Source organism: Carcharodon carcharias, chromosome 30 (genome assembly GCF_017639515.1).
Source record: "Carcharodon carcharias isolate sCarCar2 chromosome 30, sCarCar2.pri, whole genome shotgun sequence".
In the NCBI taxonomy this organism is placed as follows: Eukaryota; Metazoa; Chordata; class Chondrichthyes; order Lamniformes; family Lamnidae; genus Carcharodon; species Carcharodon carcharias.
In genome coordinates this window covers 17,223,663-17,243,173 of record NC_054496.1, presented here as the reverse complement: position 1 = coordinate 17,243,173, position 19,511 = coordinate 17,223,663, and the positions used below count along the sequence as shown (strand labels likewise).

Sequence of the window (19,511 nt, the reverse complement as noted above, 5' to 3'; positions counted from 1 at the left end):
GGGGGCAGTTATTCACATTGTTGTTCGCTGGTATAGCAGATGTTGCAGCAACACTACTGAATTTTTTGAGGAGGTGACTAGTTGTGTAAATGTGGGTAGTGCAGTTGATGTAGTCTACATGGACTTCAGTAAGGCTTTTGACAAGGTCCCGCATGGGAGACTGGTCAAGAAGGTAAGGACCCATGGGATCCAGGGCAATTTGGCAAATTGGATCCAAAATTAGTTTGGTGGTAGGAGGCAGAGGATGATGGTTGAAAGTTGTTTTGCGATTGGAAGTCTGTGACGATTGTTGTATTGCGGGGATTGGTGCTGGGACCGTTACTGTTTGTAGTGTACACCAATGATTTAGATGTGAATATAGGAGGTATGATCAGTAAGTTCGCAGATGACATGAAAATTGATGGTGTCGTAAATAGTGAGGAGGAAAGCCTTAGATTACAGGATGACATAGATGGGCTGGTAAGATGGGCAGAGCTGAGGCAAATGGAATTTAATCCTTTGAAGTGTGAGGGAATGCATTTTGGGAGGACTAACATGGTAAGGGAATATACAATGAATTGTAGGACCTTAGGAAGTACAGAGGATCAGAGGGACCTTGGTGTACATGTCCATTGCACCCTGAAGGCAGCGCCACAGGTGGTTAAGAGGGCATATGGGATACTTGCCTTTATTAGCATAGAGTATAAAAGCAGGGAGGTTATGGTAGAACTGTATAGTTAGGCCACAGCTGCTGTTCTGTGTGCAGTTCTGATCGCCACACCAGAGGAAGGATATGATTGCGCTGGAGAGGGTGCAGAGGAGATTCAGGATGTTGCCTGGGCTGGAGCTAACCCGACCACAGCTCCTCACACCCCGCTTCCTGTAAGGACTCCATCCCATTCTCTCAGTTCCTTCGCCTCCGTCGCATCTGTTCTGATGATGCCACTTTCAAAAACAGTTCCTCTGACATGTCTTCCTTCTTCCTTAACCAAGGTTTTCCACCCACGGTGGTTGACAGGGCCCTCAACCATGTCATGCCCATCTCCCACGCATCCGCCCTCACAGCTTCCTCTCCCTCCCAGAAACATGATAGGGTCCCCCTTGTCCTCACTTATCACCCCACCAGCCTCTGCATTCAAAGGATCATCCTCCGCCATTTCCGCCAACTCCAGCATGATGCCACCACCAAACACATCTTCCCTTCACCCCCCCCACCCCGGCGGCATTCTGCAGGGATTGTTCCCTCTGGGACACCCTGGTCCACTCCTCCATCACCCCCCTACACCTCAACCCCCTCCCACAGCGCCTTCCCATGCAACTGCAGAAGATACAACACCTGCCCCTTCACTTCCTCTCTCCTCACCGTCCAAGGGCCCAAACACTCCTTTCAAGTGAAGCAGCACTTCACTTACACTTCCCTCAATTTAGTCTACTGCATTCGTTGCTCCCAATGTGGTTTCCTCTACGTTGGAGAGACCACACGCAGACTGGGTGACCGCTTTGCAGAACACCTTCAGTCTGTCCGCAAGCATTGCCCAGACCTCCCTGTTACTTGCCATTTCAACACTCCACCCTGCTCTCATGCCCACATGTCTGTTCTTGACTTGCTGCAGCGTTCCAGTGAAGCTCAACCCAAACTGGAGGAACAGCACCTCATCTTCCGACTAGGCACTTTACAGCCTTCCGGACTGAATATTGAGTTCAACAATTTTAGATCTTGAACTCTCTCCTCCATCCCCACTCCCTTTCCGTTTCTTCCTCCATCCCCACCCCCTTTCCGTTTCTTCCCCCTCCTTTTTGTTTTTTCCGATAATTTATATAGATTTTTCTTTTCCCACCTATTCCATTATTTTAAAATGTATTTCCACCCATTGTTTATCTCTACCCTTTAGCCCTTTTAGTATTCCCCCACCCCCACTAGAGCTATCTGTACCTTGTCTGTCCTGCTTTCTACTCTTAATTAGCACATTCCTTTAGATAATATCACCACCTTCAACACCTCTTTGTTCTTTTGTCTGTGACATCTTTTGGATATCTCCACCTATTACTGGCTGCTTGTCCCAACAACCACACCGCCACCGCCACCCCCCCCCCCCCCCCCCCCCCCCCGCCCCCCCACCGCCACTTAAACCAGCTTTTATTTCACCCCTTTCCTATTTTTACTTAGTTCTGTTGAAGGGTCATGAGGACTCGAAACGTCAACTTTGCTCTTCTCCACTGATGCTGCCAGACCTGAGTTTTTCCAGGTATTTTTGTTTCTGTTTTTGTTTTGGATTTCCAGCATCATCAGTTTTTTGTTTTTATCTCTGTGTTTAATTGACTGCCATTTCTCTTCAAGAAACGCCTACCTTGAAGAAGTTTTGTGCTACTCCCCGTCAGGATTTTCGTATCTCTCTTTTGCCTTGTTCACCTTCATTGCTTTCCATTTCTCTCCTGGTGTTTATCAAGGTGTTTACTAAAACCCGCTTTCACAGCCATATCTCCTTCCTCAGTGACTGTCTCCGTCTCCGACTTACCCCACGTGGATTTCAACTGAAATTCCATCCCTCATGTTTCGAACCCACCCAGGATTACAGGTATCTCCAAGACATACAACGTTCCTCGGATTGCTGTTCCCGTCACATTCTGAGATCCACACTCAGTTCCATGCGCCGCCAAACGAACACAGTTGACCTCTCCCTCCAGCAGCACCACCGCACCCTTTTTCAAAGCTGGGCGTGCCCCCAGTTTCATTTTATTCTTTGTCTCATCCGATGCCTCAACAAGAAACTTTTTCTCTTTCTCTCAAGTGCTAAGGAAGGCAAGCTCCAACAACTCATCGACACCAACACCCATCCAGGACCCTCCACCCCTGCCTGTCCCTCCGTCCCCACCCCGTCTTCCAATCCCAACCCCAGCCAGGTATTCACCATACCCCCTGACCTTCCCATCTTTGATGCTGAATGTTCAGTGCTCAGCAAAGGACTTAGTTTCATACCCTTACGCCCTCATCTCAATGAATTTCGGGCTCAGCACAATGCTGAACTCTTCTTCCGCCGTCTTTGTCTCCGGGCTCACTTCTTTGGGCAGGAGTCCTCTTCCCGTTCAACGGATCCTTTTACCCGCCTCCAATATTCTCCCTCCGCCTGGACCCCTCCATCTGGATTCTTACCTTCTCTTGATCTTTTCATTGAGAACTGTCGGCGTGACATTAGTCGTCTCAATTTCTCTGCTCCTCTCACCCATTCTAACCTGTCTCTCTCTGAACTTACTGCACTCCATTCTCACAGGTCCAACCCTAACATTGTCCTAAAACCCACTGACAAGGGTGGTGCTGTTGTTGTCTGGCACACTGACCTCTACCTCGCGGAGGCTGAGCGTCAACTCGCAGACACTTCCTCCTACCTCTCCCTGGACCATGACCCCACCACTGAACATCAAGCCATTGTTTCCAGGACTGTCACTGACCTCACCTCCTCTGGGGATCTTCCTTCCAAAGATTCCAACCTGATAGTCGCCCAACCTCGAACTGCCCGCTTCTACCTCCTTCCCAAAATCCACAAACAGGACTGTCCCGGTAGACCGAATGTGTCAATCTGTTCCTTCCCCACGGAACTCATTTCTTGCCATCTTGACTCCATTCTCTCTCCCCTTGTTCAGTCCCTTCCCACCTACATCCGTGATTCCTCTGACACCTTACGTCACATCAACAATTTCCAGTTCCCTGGCCCCAACCGCCACCTCTTCACTATGGACGTCCAATCCCTCTACACCTCCTTCCCCCATCGGGATGGTCTGAGGGCCCTTAGCTTCTTCCTCGAACAGAGGCCCGAACAATCCCCATCCACCACTACTCTCCTCCATCTGGCTGAACTTGTTCTCACACTGAACAATTTCTCCTTTAACTCCTCTCACTTCCTCCAAATAAAAGGTGTGGCTATGGGTACCCGCATGGGCCCCAGCTATGCCTGTCTCTTTATGGGAAATGTGGAACATTCCTTGTTCCAGTCTTACTCTGGCCCCCTCCCACAACTCTTTCTCCGGTACATCGATGATTACTTCGGTGCTGCTTCATGCTCTCGTCAGGATCTGGAAAAATTTATTAATTTTGCTTCCAATCTCCACCCCTGCATCATTTTCACATGGTCCATCTCTGACACTTCCCTTCCTTGACTTCTCTGTCTCAATTTCTGGTGATAGATTGTCCACCAATATCCATTACAAGCCTACTGAATCTCACAGCTACCTCGATTACAGCTCCTCACACCCCGCTTCTTGTAAGGACTCCATCCCATTCTCTTAGTTCCTTCGCCTCCGTTGCATCTATTCTGATGATGCCACTTTCAAAAACAGTTCCTCTTACATGTCTTCCTTTTTCCTTAACCGAGGTTTTCCACCCATGGTGTTTGACAGGGCCCTCAACCATGTCCGGCCCATCTCCCGCGCATCCATCCTCACACCTTCTCCCTCCCAGCAACATGATAGGGTCCCCCTTGTCTTCACTTATCACCCCACCAGCCTCCACATTCAAAGGGTCAACATCCGCCATTTCCGCCAACTCCAGCATGTTGCCACCACCAAACACATCTTCCCTTTACCCCCCCCAGCGGCATTCCATAGGGATTGTTCCCTCCGTGACACCCTGGTCCACTCCTCCATCACCCCCTACTCCTCAACCCCCTCCCATGGCACCTTCCCATGCAACCGCAGAAAATGCAACACCTGTCCCTTCACTTCCTCTCTCCTCACCGTCCAAGGGCCCAAACACTCCTTTCAAGTGAAGCAGCATTTCACTTGCACTTACCTCAACTTAGTCTACTGCATTCGTTGCTCCCAATGCAGTTTCCTCTATATTGGAGAGACCAAACGCAGACTGGGTGATCACTTTGCAGAACACCTTCGGTCTGTCCGCAAGCATTACCCAGACCTCCCTGTTGCTTTCCATTTTAACACTCCACCCTGCTCTCATGCCCACATGTCTGTCCTTGGCTTGCTGCATTGTTCCAGTGAAGATCAACGCAAACTGGAGGAACAGCATCTCATCTTCCGACTAGGCACTTTACAGCCTTCTGGACTGAATATTGAGTTCAACAATTTTAGATCTTGAACTCTCTCCTCCATCCCCACCCCCTTTCCGTTTCTTCCCCCTACTTTTGTTTTTTCCAATAATTTATATAGATTTTTCTTTTCCCACCACTTCCATTATTTTTAAATGTATTTCCACCCATTGTTTATCTCTACCTTTTAGCCCTTTTAGTATTCCCCCACCCCCAGTAGAGCTATCTGTACCTTGTCCGTCCTGCTTTCTACTCTTAATTAGCACATTCCTTTAGATAATATCATCACCTTCAACACCTCTTTGTTCTTTTGTCTGTGTCATCTTTCGGTTATCTCCACCTATCACTGGCTGCTTGTCCCAACAACAACTCCCCCTTTAAACCAGCTTATATTTCACCCCTTTCCTATTTTTACCTAGTTCTGTTGAAGGGTCATGAGGACTCGAAACATCAACTTTGCTCTCCTCTGCCGATGCTGCCAGACCTGCTGAGTTTTTCCAGGTATTTGTGTTTCTGTTTTTGTCTATGACTATAATGTTGCTAATTGCAAGAGAGATCAAAGATTTATGTAAACATCCAATATTATCTGTAGCAACCAGTGAGTGCAGCCTTATGATATGGTAAAGAATGAGTTGCCATTCACTAAGTCATGCAATGAAGGGTCACGTGTGGACTGCTATCACCTGAAATTCTATAGATTCTGCTATCAGTGTGAAATTCCAGAACATGCTTTAGATTGAGTTTGACGTATCTGTCATTTTGTTGTGACAACAGGAAAAAGAGGCTTTGCCGTTGTCACAATGCAGCTGAAATCAGAAGAATCAATCGGTTAAGCAAGATCACGAGAATCTGAGATTGTTTATGGAGCTGGAATGCTCTGCTAGAACAAATCTGTGTCTCCCTTATTTCTTCCCTGTTATGCCTCTTTATTCCTTAGAGATGAACAACAGTTTGAACTTTATTTCTATTCTATGAGTAATTTCTCAATACCATTTTTATTTCAGTATCATGAAGTAGATGTTTTATTTTCTTCCTTATCTACCTTCTCCTGAAAACTGATTTATGAGGCAGGCTATATTTCCCAAAGGAGTTGAATGAGAGGGCAGATACTTCTCCTGAAGATGCTGGCTTATGTTCAAGATATGTTCATCCTTAGTAGGGGCTATTGGTTCTCCTGAAGGAGAAAGGGGTATTTTGCTTTAGGGTACTGACTCAGTTTGAGAAGGGATATGGTTTTCCTTTGCTTTGTCATCCTCCTGCATTGGCCCCACAAGTTACAAAAAACCTTTTGAACCTCTGCTGGCCTTGACCTGCTTCTCCACTAGGTTGGCCTGTCTCACTGTGCCTCCTTGTTCAGGCCACCATGTTAACATTGCAGATGGATCCAAGAAGCAACAGTCTAGGGTCAAGCACAGTAATAAGGTCATGAGGGAAATTAGGAAAGTCATGTCTTGATCAACGCCTGCTTCGACTTTATGGGCAGAGTTTTTCCGTTGGTGTGGGGCTGGGCCCTCCACGCTGACCTATATAATGAGGCGCAGTGACGTCAGGCAAGCGTCCCGATGTCTACGCACGCCATCGCGATATTTCAGTGGGCGGGCGTGTGATGATCTCCAATACACACCCGCATTAATTAACGGGCCACTTAAGGCACTAACTGATGGTGATTTTTCAGGGCCCGTGCAATCTTCAGGTTGTCGCGTGGGCGCACGGGTAGGACACATTATCCGTGAGATAAGAGGGGTCAGTGGGGTCGCGAATATGCTCAGTCAGTATTGAACTTGGAAAGTTATTGATTCTTGCCTGAGAGAGTAGAAATACCTCAAAACTCATACCAGCTGCTTGGACAGGACTCACAACCTTCAGGTCAGCACTCTACAGTGCAGATCCTTTTTGGGGCCTGCAGGTATCAGGAAGCCTTCCCTTAGCCTGGGAATGGGAGTTTTGCTCTCCACTGGAGACACCTCCTCTGGAGGAGGAAGGGAGGGCCAGAAGGGGGAGGAGGCCAGGAGTGTACATTCAGCCTCCAGGGAGCCACCTTTGGGAAGAGAGGCGCAGGCACAAGGGGCGTAGGGCCAACAGGAAGTCCAAGGCGGAAGGGGCTGCAGAAGACACCACTATCCTGCTGCCAGGATATACAAGCGGTGAAGCAGCTACCTCAATATGTTTGAGGTGCAGTGCCGAAGTGTCAGATTATTGAGCCTGAGATCTCCACAAACTGTGTGGGTGGACACCCCATGCCAGTGGCTCTAAAGGTCACAGCTACCCTCAACTTCTATGCCTCTGTCTCCTTCCAGGGCTCGGTGGGTGATCTTTGCGGTGCCTCCCAATCAGCTGTCCACACTTGTGTCAAGCAGGTTTCAGACGCTCTGTTCAGATGTGCATTGACCTTCATCCACTTCCACTGGGACCAGGCAAGCCAGACACAGTGAGCCAGAGGCTTTGTGGCCATTGCTGGCTTCCCCCGTGTCCAGGGTGCTATAGAATGTACACATGTGGCCATCAAGGCACCAGCAGGTGAGCCCGGTGCCTTCATCAACAGGAAGGGCTTCCACTCCATGAACGTGCAGATAGTGTGTGATCACAGGATGCTGATCCTACAAGTCTGTGCAAGGTACTCAGGCAGCTCCCACGACACCTACATCCTCAGACACTCCCAGGTGCCGGGGCTCTTCAGTGCTCCAGCCCGGCTGGATGGATGGCTGCTGGGTGACAAGGGCTATCCCCTCAGAAGGTGGCTCATGATGCCTCTCCACCATCCAAGAACAGAAGCTGAGCAGCGGTACAATAGGAGCCACGGCACCACAAGGGCTGTGGTGGAGAGAGCCATCGGTCTTCTCAAGATGCGCTACCGATGCCTGGACCACTCAGGGGCCGCACTCCAGTACCCCCCAGATTGCATCTCTCTGTAGCATGCTCCAGTCTCCACAATCTGGTGCTGGAAAGGGGGGACGCTGTGGATGAAGGAGATGCAAACGCAGTGGCTGCAGCTGCACACGATGAGTCCAGCAGTGAGTCCGAGGATGAGCACGCACAAGAAAATGCTGAGGGGGTAGACGTTGACCTGGGCATACTCCAGGGAGGCAGGGACACCCAGGAGGCTTTAATCCAACGAACCTTCAGCTAGAACACCACAGATAGACCCCAAGGACAAGCTTGTGCTGCAGGCTCAATACTTGATACCTGAGTGCTAAATCTGCCTGGATAAGAACATTAACTAAGGGCCTTGTCAATAAACCTCAACGTGACAACTCACTCATAACATCATGGGTAACCATCCACCTGCAGAGGAAAAGAGTCACCCTCAGCCATGGTCACATGTCTAAATTAAATGATATAACGACATGAACGTAAGGAAACAAAATGACAAAGATGTTAAACAGTTCACCAGCTAACCGTGACCTCATTGCAGGTCAACACAAAAGCACCAGTGAGAAACCCGTGGTGTGCCTAAGATGCCTTAAATTTACACTTTTGGGTGCTACATCTAGGTGCAGGCCCCTCACTGGCATCGGAGCCAGCCTGCTGACTCTGCTGTCCCGTTGGCCTCGATGACCTTGGCGGCCGTCCTCTGGCCCGTGGAGCCTGTGCTGGCCCCGCCTGGGAGGGAGCTGCCAGTTCCACAGCTGGCATCTCCCCAGTCAACGCACCCTCATCGGATGCAACGGTCACTGGCAGAGGGGTGGAGGAGTGCTGCTCATCTGGAGCGCCCTGCAGAGTCAACAGGCAGCTGCTGTGCCGACGTGAGGTCACTTCAGACCTCCCTTCAGAACCATCGTAGATGGCTAGGCACCGAGCTGGGAAACTTAGTGCCCAGACCATCTCCCACACTGGCACTGACCAGCTGAGGTCAATGCCGATGTGAGGGCTTGCTGGTCCAAGCACATCCCCAGGAAGCCCTGACTGATCTGTAGGAGCCTTTCCACGAGAGTCACCACTCTCTCCATGGAGGGCACATGGCGCTCGGCCATGAGGCTCATTGCATCGGCGATGGTCTGTGTAGACTCCTCCACCACGGACGCCAAGCCAAGCACAGCCTCATGTATCTCTCCCAGATGCTCCCGCACACCCGGCCACATTTCCTGCGTTTGCTGCATCGTGGACGACCCCAGAGGCTCATCATCAGGCACCGACTGAGCATGTGCCTGGTCCCCTGCAGTCCTCCAACTGCTGGCGCCAAGGGCACTCTCTGTCTCTGCCAGCTCCTCCAGCGAGTGTGAAGTGCCCTCACCGCTGTGCCCCAGGACACTAGCCAGTGATCTAATTCCCACCCAGGTGCTAGTAGGCTGGTGCCTGCCTGGCAGAGATGGTTTGATGCTGGTGGGTCAGAGACTGCAGGACCCTCAGGGGTGAGAGGGGGGCCCCTGTGCCACCTCCTCCTGGCCCTGCTCCGCTGATGCTGAAAGTAAGAACAAGGACGTTAGTGGAGACAGTGTCAAAGTGCATCCCTGTCCCCCGGATCATTATGCACTCATCCTTCCATAAGCAATGGTCAAGCCATGTTGCAAACTTCAATCACTGAACATTCAGCACCGCCATGGCTGCTGGGAGAACAATGGTGACCTCACTGCTGGATAAACGTACCACCTGTGGCACCCCAGCCTCACCCACACCGGTGGGCCTGGGCACATGGCACCTCTCCAAATCCAGAGCCTCCTGCTCGAACCTGGTCATGAAGGCCAACTGGGCAGGCCCTCCGCCATTCCTCAGCCACTCGGCTGCATTATGTGCATTCTTCTGAAAAGGAGAGAAGAGAACGGATTAGTGGAACTTGTACCTGGATTCTCTGCGTGGACGGCCCACCCCAAACAGAGTGGGACATTGCAGGTCTCCAGTGCCTCCCCACCCCTCTGCTGCCGCACACTCACACAAAGATGCCAGGCCTATCCCCACCCCCTTGGCCAAATGCTGCGCACATCACATTTGGCACCACACGGTCTAACCTTGCAAAGCAAGGAGGCGCAAGCAGGTGGAGCGCAGAGGGCAGCAGGTCGATCGGTGCCCTGCCACCTGGAAGCTCCCCTCCCAGCATCTCAGCACCCTGACTTTGACATGTCCTGGAGTTCCAGCACTGCGCCCAGGTGCAGCTCCTCCAGGTTGCCCCAAAACAGAACGTGGGTGCCACTGTGTCACATGCTGCGGTGGCAGAACCCATCTCATCACCACCCTTTCGGGGTGACCTCAGGCATTGGCAATATCTGCTGGCCCACCCAGCGAAGGACACATACCGTCAATGATTCAATGCAGTCACTTCATTCAGCGTTGAAGAGGGTGCGGCCAGGGGGGAAGCCTATCTGCTGGGTTCAGTGACCAATGCCAACATGGTCCTCACCCTTCCAGAATGCTTGTGACACTGGACCCAGGTGCACCACGCCACATCGTGGGAGCTCACCACCTCCTCCCAGGCACGTTTGGTCATGTGGGGGGAGGGGGGATCTCCTCCTCCTGTCCCTGGGAACGAGGACCTCTCGCCGTGCTGCCACCTCCTCGAGGAGGGCAGCAAGGCAATCGTCTGAGAAACGAGGGGCACAGTGCCCCCCCCCCGCCCTACCCTCCTGCCTGGCCTGCTCACCAGCAGCGCTCCCTGGTGCTGGCCGTGAGTCACAGCCTTCGCATGGCTGCAGGAGCACGTTTAAACAGGCGGCCGGGTCGCCATTGGAGCCGGCAGTCACAGCAGTCCCACCGCCATCTGCCCACTCCCACTGTCCTCGGGAGCCTCATTTCACGCTGGGTGGGCAGTGCAGGAGCGGACGGTGCCCCCGATTGGGTCCATGCCGCCATTTTATGCAGGTGGTCACCCACACCCACTCCCACACTGCCTACCCGACAGGCAGAAAATTCTGCCCCATATTTAGAACAGGGATTGATTTTCCTTTACGTTTCCATTCAGGTCATTCGGCAATGCAGAAGCAACAACAGTAATTTCTTGTGACAAAACATTGAGTTATAAAGACAGGAAAACTTGGGGCTTCCAGCCTTGAAAGTAAACAACAAAGGATATCTTCTAGAAATATGTAAAGTATTAAATTGTATATAGTTAAGGTCAGAGCAAAGCAATTCTTTTATGCAAGCTTAAACACTAGTGTACAGCGTTCAGGCTAAAACTGGTAAAAGGCCATCTTAGGACAGAAGAACTTCCAAGTGATCAACACTGATTGTACAGATGGGCAAGGAGAGGCAAGCGTAATAAATTCATTCAAGATTCAATTAGATGGCATGATCGGGTGGGATTGTAATTTTGCTCCTGAAATGATGAACCAAACAGGCCAAATAATCTCCCTCGTTTGTACATATATTGCTGTCTTCACAAAATATTAAAGGTGAATCCAGGCCTCACACTACACAGAGGCAGAGATTTTGGGGGAATGACTGAAGCAATAATTATTTGCAGTAAGCTCCAGTTGACCAACACTGAGGTAAAGCTATGTCAAAATGGTCCCTAGTCTACATCAGGTCAGCCATATAGTTTAAATGTCAGACAGCTGTTCATCTGGTCAGTGTGAGAACCTTTGGGTAAACATAGATTAAGTGGCTGGTCAGGAACTGTTCAGAGCTTGTCGGACAAGAGATCAGCATGGAAAGTACCATCAGGCAGCTTAATATTTGATGGTTAGTTATTGGCAGGAAAGTCAAGGCTCTTAAAATAATAACACGGTTTGGGACTTACATTTAATTAGTTAAATGATGGTATAATTTTGACAGAACAGGGAGTGTTTTTCTTTTCGCTGTGTACACAACAAAAGGGAAATTAAAGAAGTATGAATGTTTATATTGCAATGATGTGGCATATGGGCTGTGTGCCATTGGTACTGAAAATCTGTGTTAGGTGTAATGTCAGTTTATGATCTGAGATTCTATCTGGAACCAAACTCCTCCACGAACAGCATCTCGACCTAAGTGCAACTTGTCCAACACTTAACGGGTATAAGTGTGTATGCGCTAGAGTTTAGAGAATAAGCATTTACAAAAGGGTAAATGTTCTATGCATGTAGAACTACAGGGTTGAGTGAGCAGGCATGTCCAGCACCCAAGTCTTTCTTCCTGTGACTTTCTGGTTGGTCACATTTGGTATGTTCAAGTACTAAGCACATTTTGGGGCCACAGAATGCCTGCATAGATATTTTGATGGAAGTTCCTCCCTAAACCTCTCTCTCCTTCTTTATAGGCTCCTTAATATCTACTTTTGTAACCAAACTTCTGGTCACCTGTCCTAATATCTCCCTATATGTCTAGGTATCAAATTTTGTTTGATAATATTCCTGTAAAGTGCCTTGAGACATTTTACTATGTTAAAAGGTGCTATATAAATGCAAGTTGTTGTTGTATAGTTCATTATTGCTCACTAAGACACCGGGAAGTTGGCTGTAGGTGAACTCTTTACCAGGCTTGGCAGCAGATGAAAAGAGGCCATCCGAAAACATAAAGGCAAAATACTGCGGATGCTGGAAATCCAAAACAAAAACAAAAAATGCTGGAAAAACTCAACAGATATGACAGCATCTGTGGAGAGAAAGACAGAGTTAACGTTTCGAGTCTGTATGACTCTGCTTCAGAGCTAAAGTAAAAATGTGGTGAAATTTATACTGTTTAAGATGGGGTGCAGCAGGTGGAGCTGGATAGAAGGCCAGCGATAGGTGGAGGCAAAGGAGAGATTGCCAAAGATGTCATGAACAGAAGGTCAAAGGGGTGTTGATGGTGGTGATACTGGCTAAAGGAGGTGCTAATGGTGACATTAAGGATAGAAAGCGGAATGTGATAATAGCAGGACAAGGGTAAGCACTCTGGAAAGAACAACATGAAAAAGTGACAGGTGGCCCCAGTGGGGGTTGGGGGGGGGGGGGTAGACAGTGTGGGAAAAAGATCAAAAATAGGCTAAAAGGAGGGGATAAAACAATGAATAAAAATGAAAATACATTTTTAAAAATAATAATAAGTGGAAAAAGAATAAAGAAATAAAAATGAATTTTGAAAAAGGGGGGTAAAAATGGGGTGGGGATGGAGGAGAGTTCATGATCTAAAATTGTTGAATTCAATATTCAGTCCGGAAGGCTGTAAAGTGCCTAGTTGGAAGATGAGGTGCTGTTCCTCCAGTTTGTGTTGAGCTTCACTGGAACAATGCAGCAGGCCAAGGACGGACATGTGGGCATGAGAGCAGGGTGGAGTGTTAAAATGGCAAGTGACAGGGAGGTCTGGGTCATGCTTGCGGACAGACCGAAGGTGTTCTGCAAAGCAGCCACCCAGTCTGCATTTGGTCTCTCCAATGTAGAGAGACATCCAAAAGCAGTTCTTCAAGCACTAACTTTCACTGTAGCTCAAGAAATCTCAAAATATCAAGCTGCAGAATCCCATGGAACACAGCTAAGGTAAAATTAATGATGAAGTTTAGTTTAAATTCACTCCAAGTATATTATTTTATACAACACAAAAGCTGCATGCAGAGAGATGAATGGACATCTAAACTACACCTGCCACCAACCATCTCTGTAGATTTTGGCAGTGACCAAACACAACTGCTTTTGACAGCTCTAATTGAAGAAGGAGCTTTCTGTGCAGAAGCGTGGTACTATCAATGACAATCAAGGGCATTATCACCCTCAATTAAATTTCAGCCTAGCATTGACCAGGCTGCTCTTTCAGGCCTACAATGATAGGACAGGAACAGTACGCCCACCCATGATTTTTTCAAGAATCTGTCTGTTGCTATAAATGGCCTAAAATATGTGTAGTTGTATAATCATTGGCCATATAACGTATAAATAAAATTGTGCAATTTTCATATGTGCAAAATTAAAAAGTGTTTCTGTGTCCTTCATTGGAAATGATTCCTTTAATCCATCTTTTTCTTGTCATTTACGAGATTACATCTGCCATTCACTCTATTAAATTACCTCCTTTTCAACAACATGAATTGACGTCATAGTGCTCATGCTGTGGAGCAGTCTCTGAGCACTTCATAGAACGTCAAAGTGTATGTTCATGCTACAAACATTCCTTTCGCATTTTCATTACAGTGGAAGGACAGAGCTGGATTCCACCTACTAGATAGGAGTCAGGGCCCAATGAATGTTGTCCACAAGTTCCGTCCGCATCCCTTTCAGACTGACTGGAGCTTGCACCATGCGCTGGGTGGCAGGCTGATAACCAATGTGTGCATTGTCAGAGGTCAGGGTGCATCAGTGTATGCACTGTGGAAGTGTGTTCCGGATGTTATTTTATATGGCTGCTAAAAAAAAAAATGGTTTAAAAAGTAGATTCATTTTATAGTGAGGTGTGCGCTCTATTTTTGGTACTTTTAGGTTACAAGTTCAAAATATTAAATATTAAGACTCAGCTGATCAGATTTGAAGCTTGAACAATCTAATGTCATCAGAACCCTGAAAGAATGCTCAATTCCTGAAAGCTGGATGTTGAAGGATAAAATTGCAGTCAATCTTTACATACTTTTATAAGTACCTATTTTCAGAGATACAAATTACAAACATACCTCCTCACCCAATGACCACAGTTTCAGTCTCTTCCTTTTTTATTCATACCCACAAGTGAATCCCCAATTAATGCCCAACACCCACATAAAATTAAATACAATTAAAAATGGAACACAATCTTAAACTCATATTTATTGACCTTTGCCATATATACAGATATACTTGAGACATTGCATCTGTCATTTTATTGAGAGTATAGCTGCATGGAATCAGACTAAGGAGCCAGTGAGGCCGTGGGAGCCAGCGGACACAGTATGGGAGGTATCCTGAAGGCACTATGGCTCTCTACCCTCAATACAACTGAATAGGTGGCAATCACTCACAATCACAATTGAAGCATTTATAATTTGTTATTTGACACTTAGGTAATCCTCACTGTGTAACATAGAAACATAGAAAATAGGAGCAGGGGTAGACCATTTGGCTCCTTGAGCCTGCTCCTCCATTCAATATAATCATGGCTGATCCTATGTAGTAAATGGAGAACAAGACGACTTTAAGGCCACAACAAACTTTTAAAGCAAAGTGAAGGATCTGTTACAAAGACATATTTGAAGTTCGCATTTCTTGGCCTTCTTTTGTGGAATTTATGAAGTGTGTTAGAAAGAACGGCTGAACGGTCATAAACTTCTCAGGTTCTCTGTACTATGTGGTAGTGGCAAGATAGAACTCGAGGGTGAGCTTTTCATCAGTTTCATCTTCTTGTGCCTTAGCCTCACTCAGTGATGAGATTGGAGGTCTGGTGGCACAATGGTAGAGAGGCAGAAGCCTCTGCCTCTGAGGCAGAAGCTCCAGGTTCATAATCCCATGCCATGGGCTTATTGGCCACAAAGGAGTGTTCATGACACAGTTCAATAGGCTGATAATCAGCCCAGGAATTCTTCCACCACCTCCTCACTATTCACCAAAGGGAATAAAAGAGTGTGTGAAGAGATACTGAAAAAAAATGATGAAATTGAAACTCTTAGGCCAGCACCTAAAGGTCGGTTGGGTTTTGATTACCACAGATTCATAGTCACCACCTGCCACCCACAACCAGATCACTGTGTGGCACGTATTATGCGTGCTTCTTGTCTTGCTCATGCATGAGACAGCTTGAAGTAGACCTGATAGAGGCTAGATAGGGATTCGACATTCCAGACAGTTAGATACTGTTGCTGCTATGCTAGATGAAATCAGGAGGTTGTTTGTGATATGTGCTGCTCATCAGGTCAGCATTCTACTGTGCTACAATACTTATTCATGTAAGTGCCAGTGCATTGCCTTGATCATACCTAAAGGTAAAGTGTCTCTTCCCTGGTAAAGGTGTCAACTCTTGGGGCATAGCATTGTATCTGATCCTACAATTGTGACAATAAATGTTTAAAATGCTCTAATCTCAACAGTAATTGAGAAACAAAGAGAGTTCCAAACAAATTATATAGCCACAGGCTGTTAATCAGAATTTTCTGTTACACTTCCACATAACAGATTTCAATTATAACTTGTACATTGTAAACTGCTTTGGAATGTTAAATGTGGGCTGTAAGTTGTTATTACTTTCTCCCTTGAATTTGTGGTGTCCTACAGCTGTTAAAATAAATTATACATCAGAGTTAAAGCCTCTCAACTATTAAATAGTTTCTTAAAGGCATGACTTTCTTGTTTCACTCCTTCGTTGGTTCAGTAGATAAACTACATGATGTGAGTCAACCCCCACAAAGGCTGTAGGTTCTGTCCTTGATTTGTGCTTAGTTAGCAGATTAACGCTGGGTGTCGACAGTACTGCCCTGGGTTACATAGAGCAAATGTTCCCAGCCAGTATCCAGTGAACGTTGGTGAAAAGCGTGCATGTGTGTGGATGTTGGTTGAGATAAGGATCAGATTACGCATGATGCTGTGGGATCAAATAGTCTGTTGGCAGTCTAGATTTAGTGACCAAAACTAAACCTATGAAAGTCACTAACTTCAGCAGATGAGGATAAAATAGGTGTGGAAAAAAATTAAAAATCTACAGGATAAATCACATGAAAGTATGATATGTGTGTATCACTGATTCCTGCTCTGCTCCAGGTTCTATCTATATAGTTGGTGGAAAGTTTGCTTGAAATCTTAAAGGAAATGACATCCCAATTGAATGCTAGAAAATTGTTATGATACAAAGGATCTTGACTTTGTAGACCGTGTTCCACAGGAACGGCTATTATTTAAGCTTAAAGAAGTAGGGATTCAGCATAAAACCTAGAAATGGATAAAGGATAATGGGTAATTGAGGAGGTGAGAAATCACTGAATGGTATATCCCAGGTATCGGTGTTGAAACATACGAACTTATGAAGTAGGAGCAGGAGTAGGCCACTCTGCCCCTCAAGCCTGCTCCGCCATTCAATAAGAAGCTGATCTGATTGTAACCTCAACCCCACATTCCTGCCTACCCCCGATAACCTTTCACCCCCTTGTTAATCAAGAATTTATCTAACTCTGTTTTAAAATTATTCAAAGACTCTGCTTCCATTGCCTTTTGATGAAGAGAGTTCCACAGACTCGCTACACTCTAAGGGAAAAAATTTCTCTTCATCTCGGTCTTTAATGAGCGAAGCCTTATTTTTAAACAGTGACCCTGGTTCTAGATCCTCCCACAGGAAACATCCTCTCCACATCCACCCTGTCAAGACCCCTCAGGATCTTAAAGGTTTCAATCAACTCACTTCTTACTCTTCTAAACTCCAGTGGATACAAGCCTAACCTGTTCAACCTTTCCTCATAAGACAACCTGCCCATTCCTGGCATTGAAGATTCCAAGTAAACCTTCTTGGAACTGCTTCAAATGCAAGGAATGAAAGGAGTCACATTATTGAGGTATAAAAAGTTGTAAATGGTAGAGAAAAAAGTGGATCCACAAAATGATTTCCAAATAAATCAAGGGAGAGGACAGGCATTTAAACAGATATCAACGGTTTCTTCACACAAGAGTGATGAACACATAAATGGAGTTTCAGGTAAGGCAATAGAAGCAAAAAGCCTGGAAGCATTTAAAAAGAGTGGATACTATGATAGATGAAGAGTAGCCATTCTGGATGCCTAGCTAAATAGGACCAGATGACATTCCTGATCTGTATCTTACTTATAATCCTGTGAAAGTCAGAGGTCAGTTGTGTAAGTACACAAGCTAGACTCTGTTGTTAACCTATATGCAGCTTCTGAACAGCTAGCACAAGGAGGAACATTTTCTTAAAATTTTCTTAAATCATTTTCTGCTTCCCTCGTGCCTCGGAATTTAATTAGTCTCCTGTTATCTTCTTACCTTTTACTGTGGTACAGTTCCATGGAGACCTCAAGTCCCCAATGCTTCATCCAAGGGGCATGGCCAATGTATCAACATAGTGAGAATTAGTAAGGTATTTGACCACTGGTGGCATCACATCTGAGCCTGATACTGTTTTCAACTAATAATCTTGTGTGCATTTTCCGTCATAAATCACTACATAACAGCAGGAGCAGCCACTGACTGATTTTCTCCTCCATAATCTAGAGACGCCAAGGCAGCCATAACACTGCGTCAACATGTTGCCTGGATGAACTAATTTAGTATGAGCTGGAGTGTGAATTTAAACATTCCTGTAATAATAATAGTTTTATTTAGTGTGTAATGTACCTTTAAGAATAATACTTGTTAGGAGAGATCATTTGACCTGTAGTAACCAATAGGAGAGTAGCTTGGGCTACCTCAGCAATCTGTTTAGAGATGGAGTTAAAAGCACTTGTGTAGTTGCTGCTGAGTATATTGTAAATAAATTTAATTTTTCCACCCAAGTGTCTGCAGATCAACTCTATCAGTAATCGGACAACTTGGTTGCCCGAAAAACAATTCCAATATGACTTAATGGCCAACAAGGGCAGATGGTGGTGCAGTGATCCATAATACAGAGGCTGAGGCTAATGCTCTGGTGATGTGGGTTCAAATCCCACCACAGTAGCTGGTGGAATTTAAATTCAACTAATAAGTCTGGAATTGAAAGTTGATTGTTGTAAAAACTCATCTGGTTCATTAATGCCCTTTGGGGGAGGGAAGTCTGGTCTTTTGTTTTTGTAGTTCACCTTTAAAAGGGGATGCCTTTCAATTTGTCCCTTGGTTTGTTAAAATCTACTTAATTTGTCTGTGCTCAAAAGAGTTACAAATCCTAGTTTATCTGTAATTGGAACAGGTGGTGTGATTTACTGTCCCACTGTTGCAATTTTACATATTTAAAAGGCAGAAGGGCTGGAGGCAGTGAAATCGATGCTAATCACTTGCCTTAATGATCACACACAGCCTCCTGTACATAATGAGAACACAAAGGGAACAGACTGATTCACTGAAAAGAGAGCTTTGGAGTGAACAAGAAAACGTTATAAGGAGTTTATCATCTGTAAACAGCCCCTAGACTAAGTGCATTACTTTTGCTCTCTGCTCTGCTGGCCTTTCTTTAAAAAAAACATTGTTTTTGTTCTTCTTTCAGGTAAGCAGTGCGATGGTTGGCAGATTGGCATTTTGCAGTCACCCGTGAGCAGTCAATGTCAGGGAACGCCCTCTGTATCTGTGGATTCCATCATTTAAACTGGAAAACCTGAAAAGTAGAACTGAGAGAGGGCGCGATTTGCGAGAGTAAATGCTTGGGGGCAGAATGTACAGCAAAAAGGCAGAACCATGGAGCTGAGGAAGAGACTCTGACCACCAGCAGCATTAGTAGGAACAGTTTGAGACATGAAAAACCTTGTATTTATATAGCATCTTCCATGAATAGAACACATCTCAGAGCTTCACAGCCAATGAAGTGCTCTTGAAGTGTAATCACTGTTGTAATGCAGGAAATGAGGCAGCCAATTAGTGCATAGTATATTCCCTATAAATAACAATGTGATAATTTGTTCGTGTGATTTTGACTGAGGGATAAATATTGGCTTGGACATTGGGGATTACTCCCCTGCTCTTCTTCAAACTGGTGCTGTGGGAGCTTGTACATCCACCTGAGAGTTAAAACAGAGCTTCAGTT

General features: G+C 46.4%; 1 protein-coding gene across 1 annotated transcript in view; it reads left to right on the top strand.

Annotated features, from left to right (window-relative positions):
- The window catches only part of LOC121271299 (phospholipid phosphatase 3-like), a 106,974-nt gene extending 87,770 nt beyond the window's left edge, over positions 1-19,204 (top strand). The window contains exon 6 of the mRNA XM_041177189.1: positions 18,978-19,204. Within this exon, the coding sequence (XP_041033123.1) occupies positions 18,978-19,025 (48 nt within the window). The 3' untranslated portion in view covers positions 19,026-19,204. The remainder of the gene's footprint in view (positions 1-18,977) is intronic.
- The last annotated feature ends 307 nt before the right edge of the window (positions 19,205-19,511 follow it).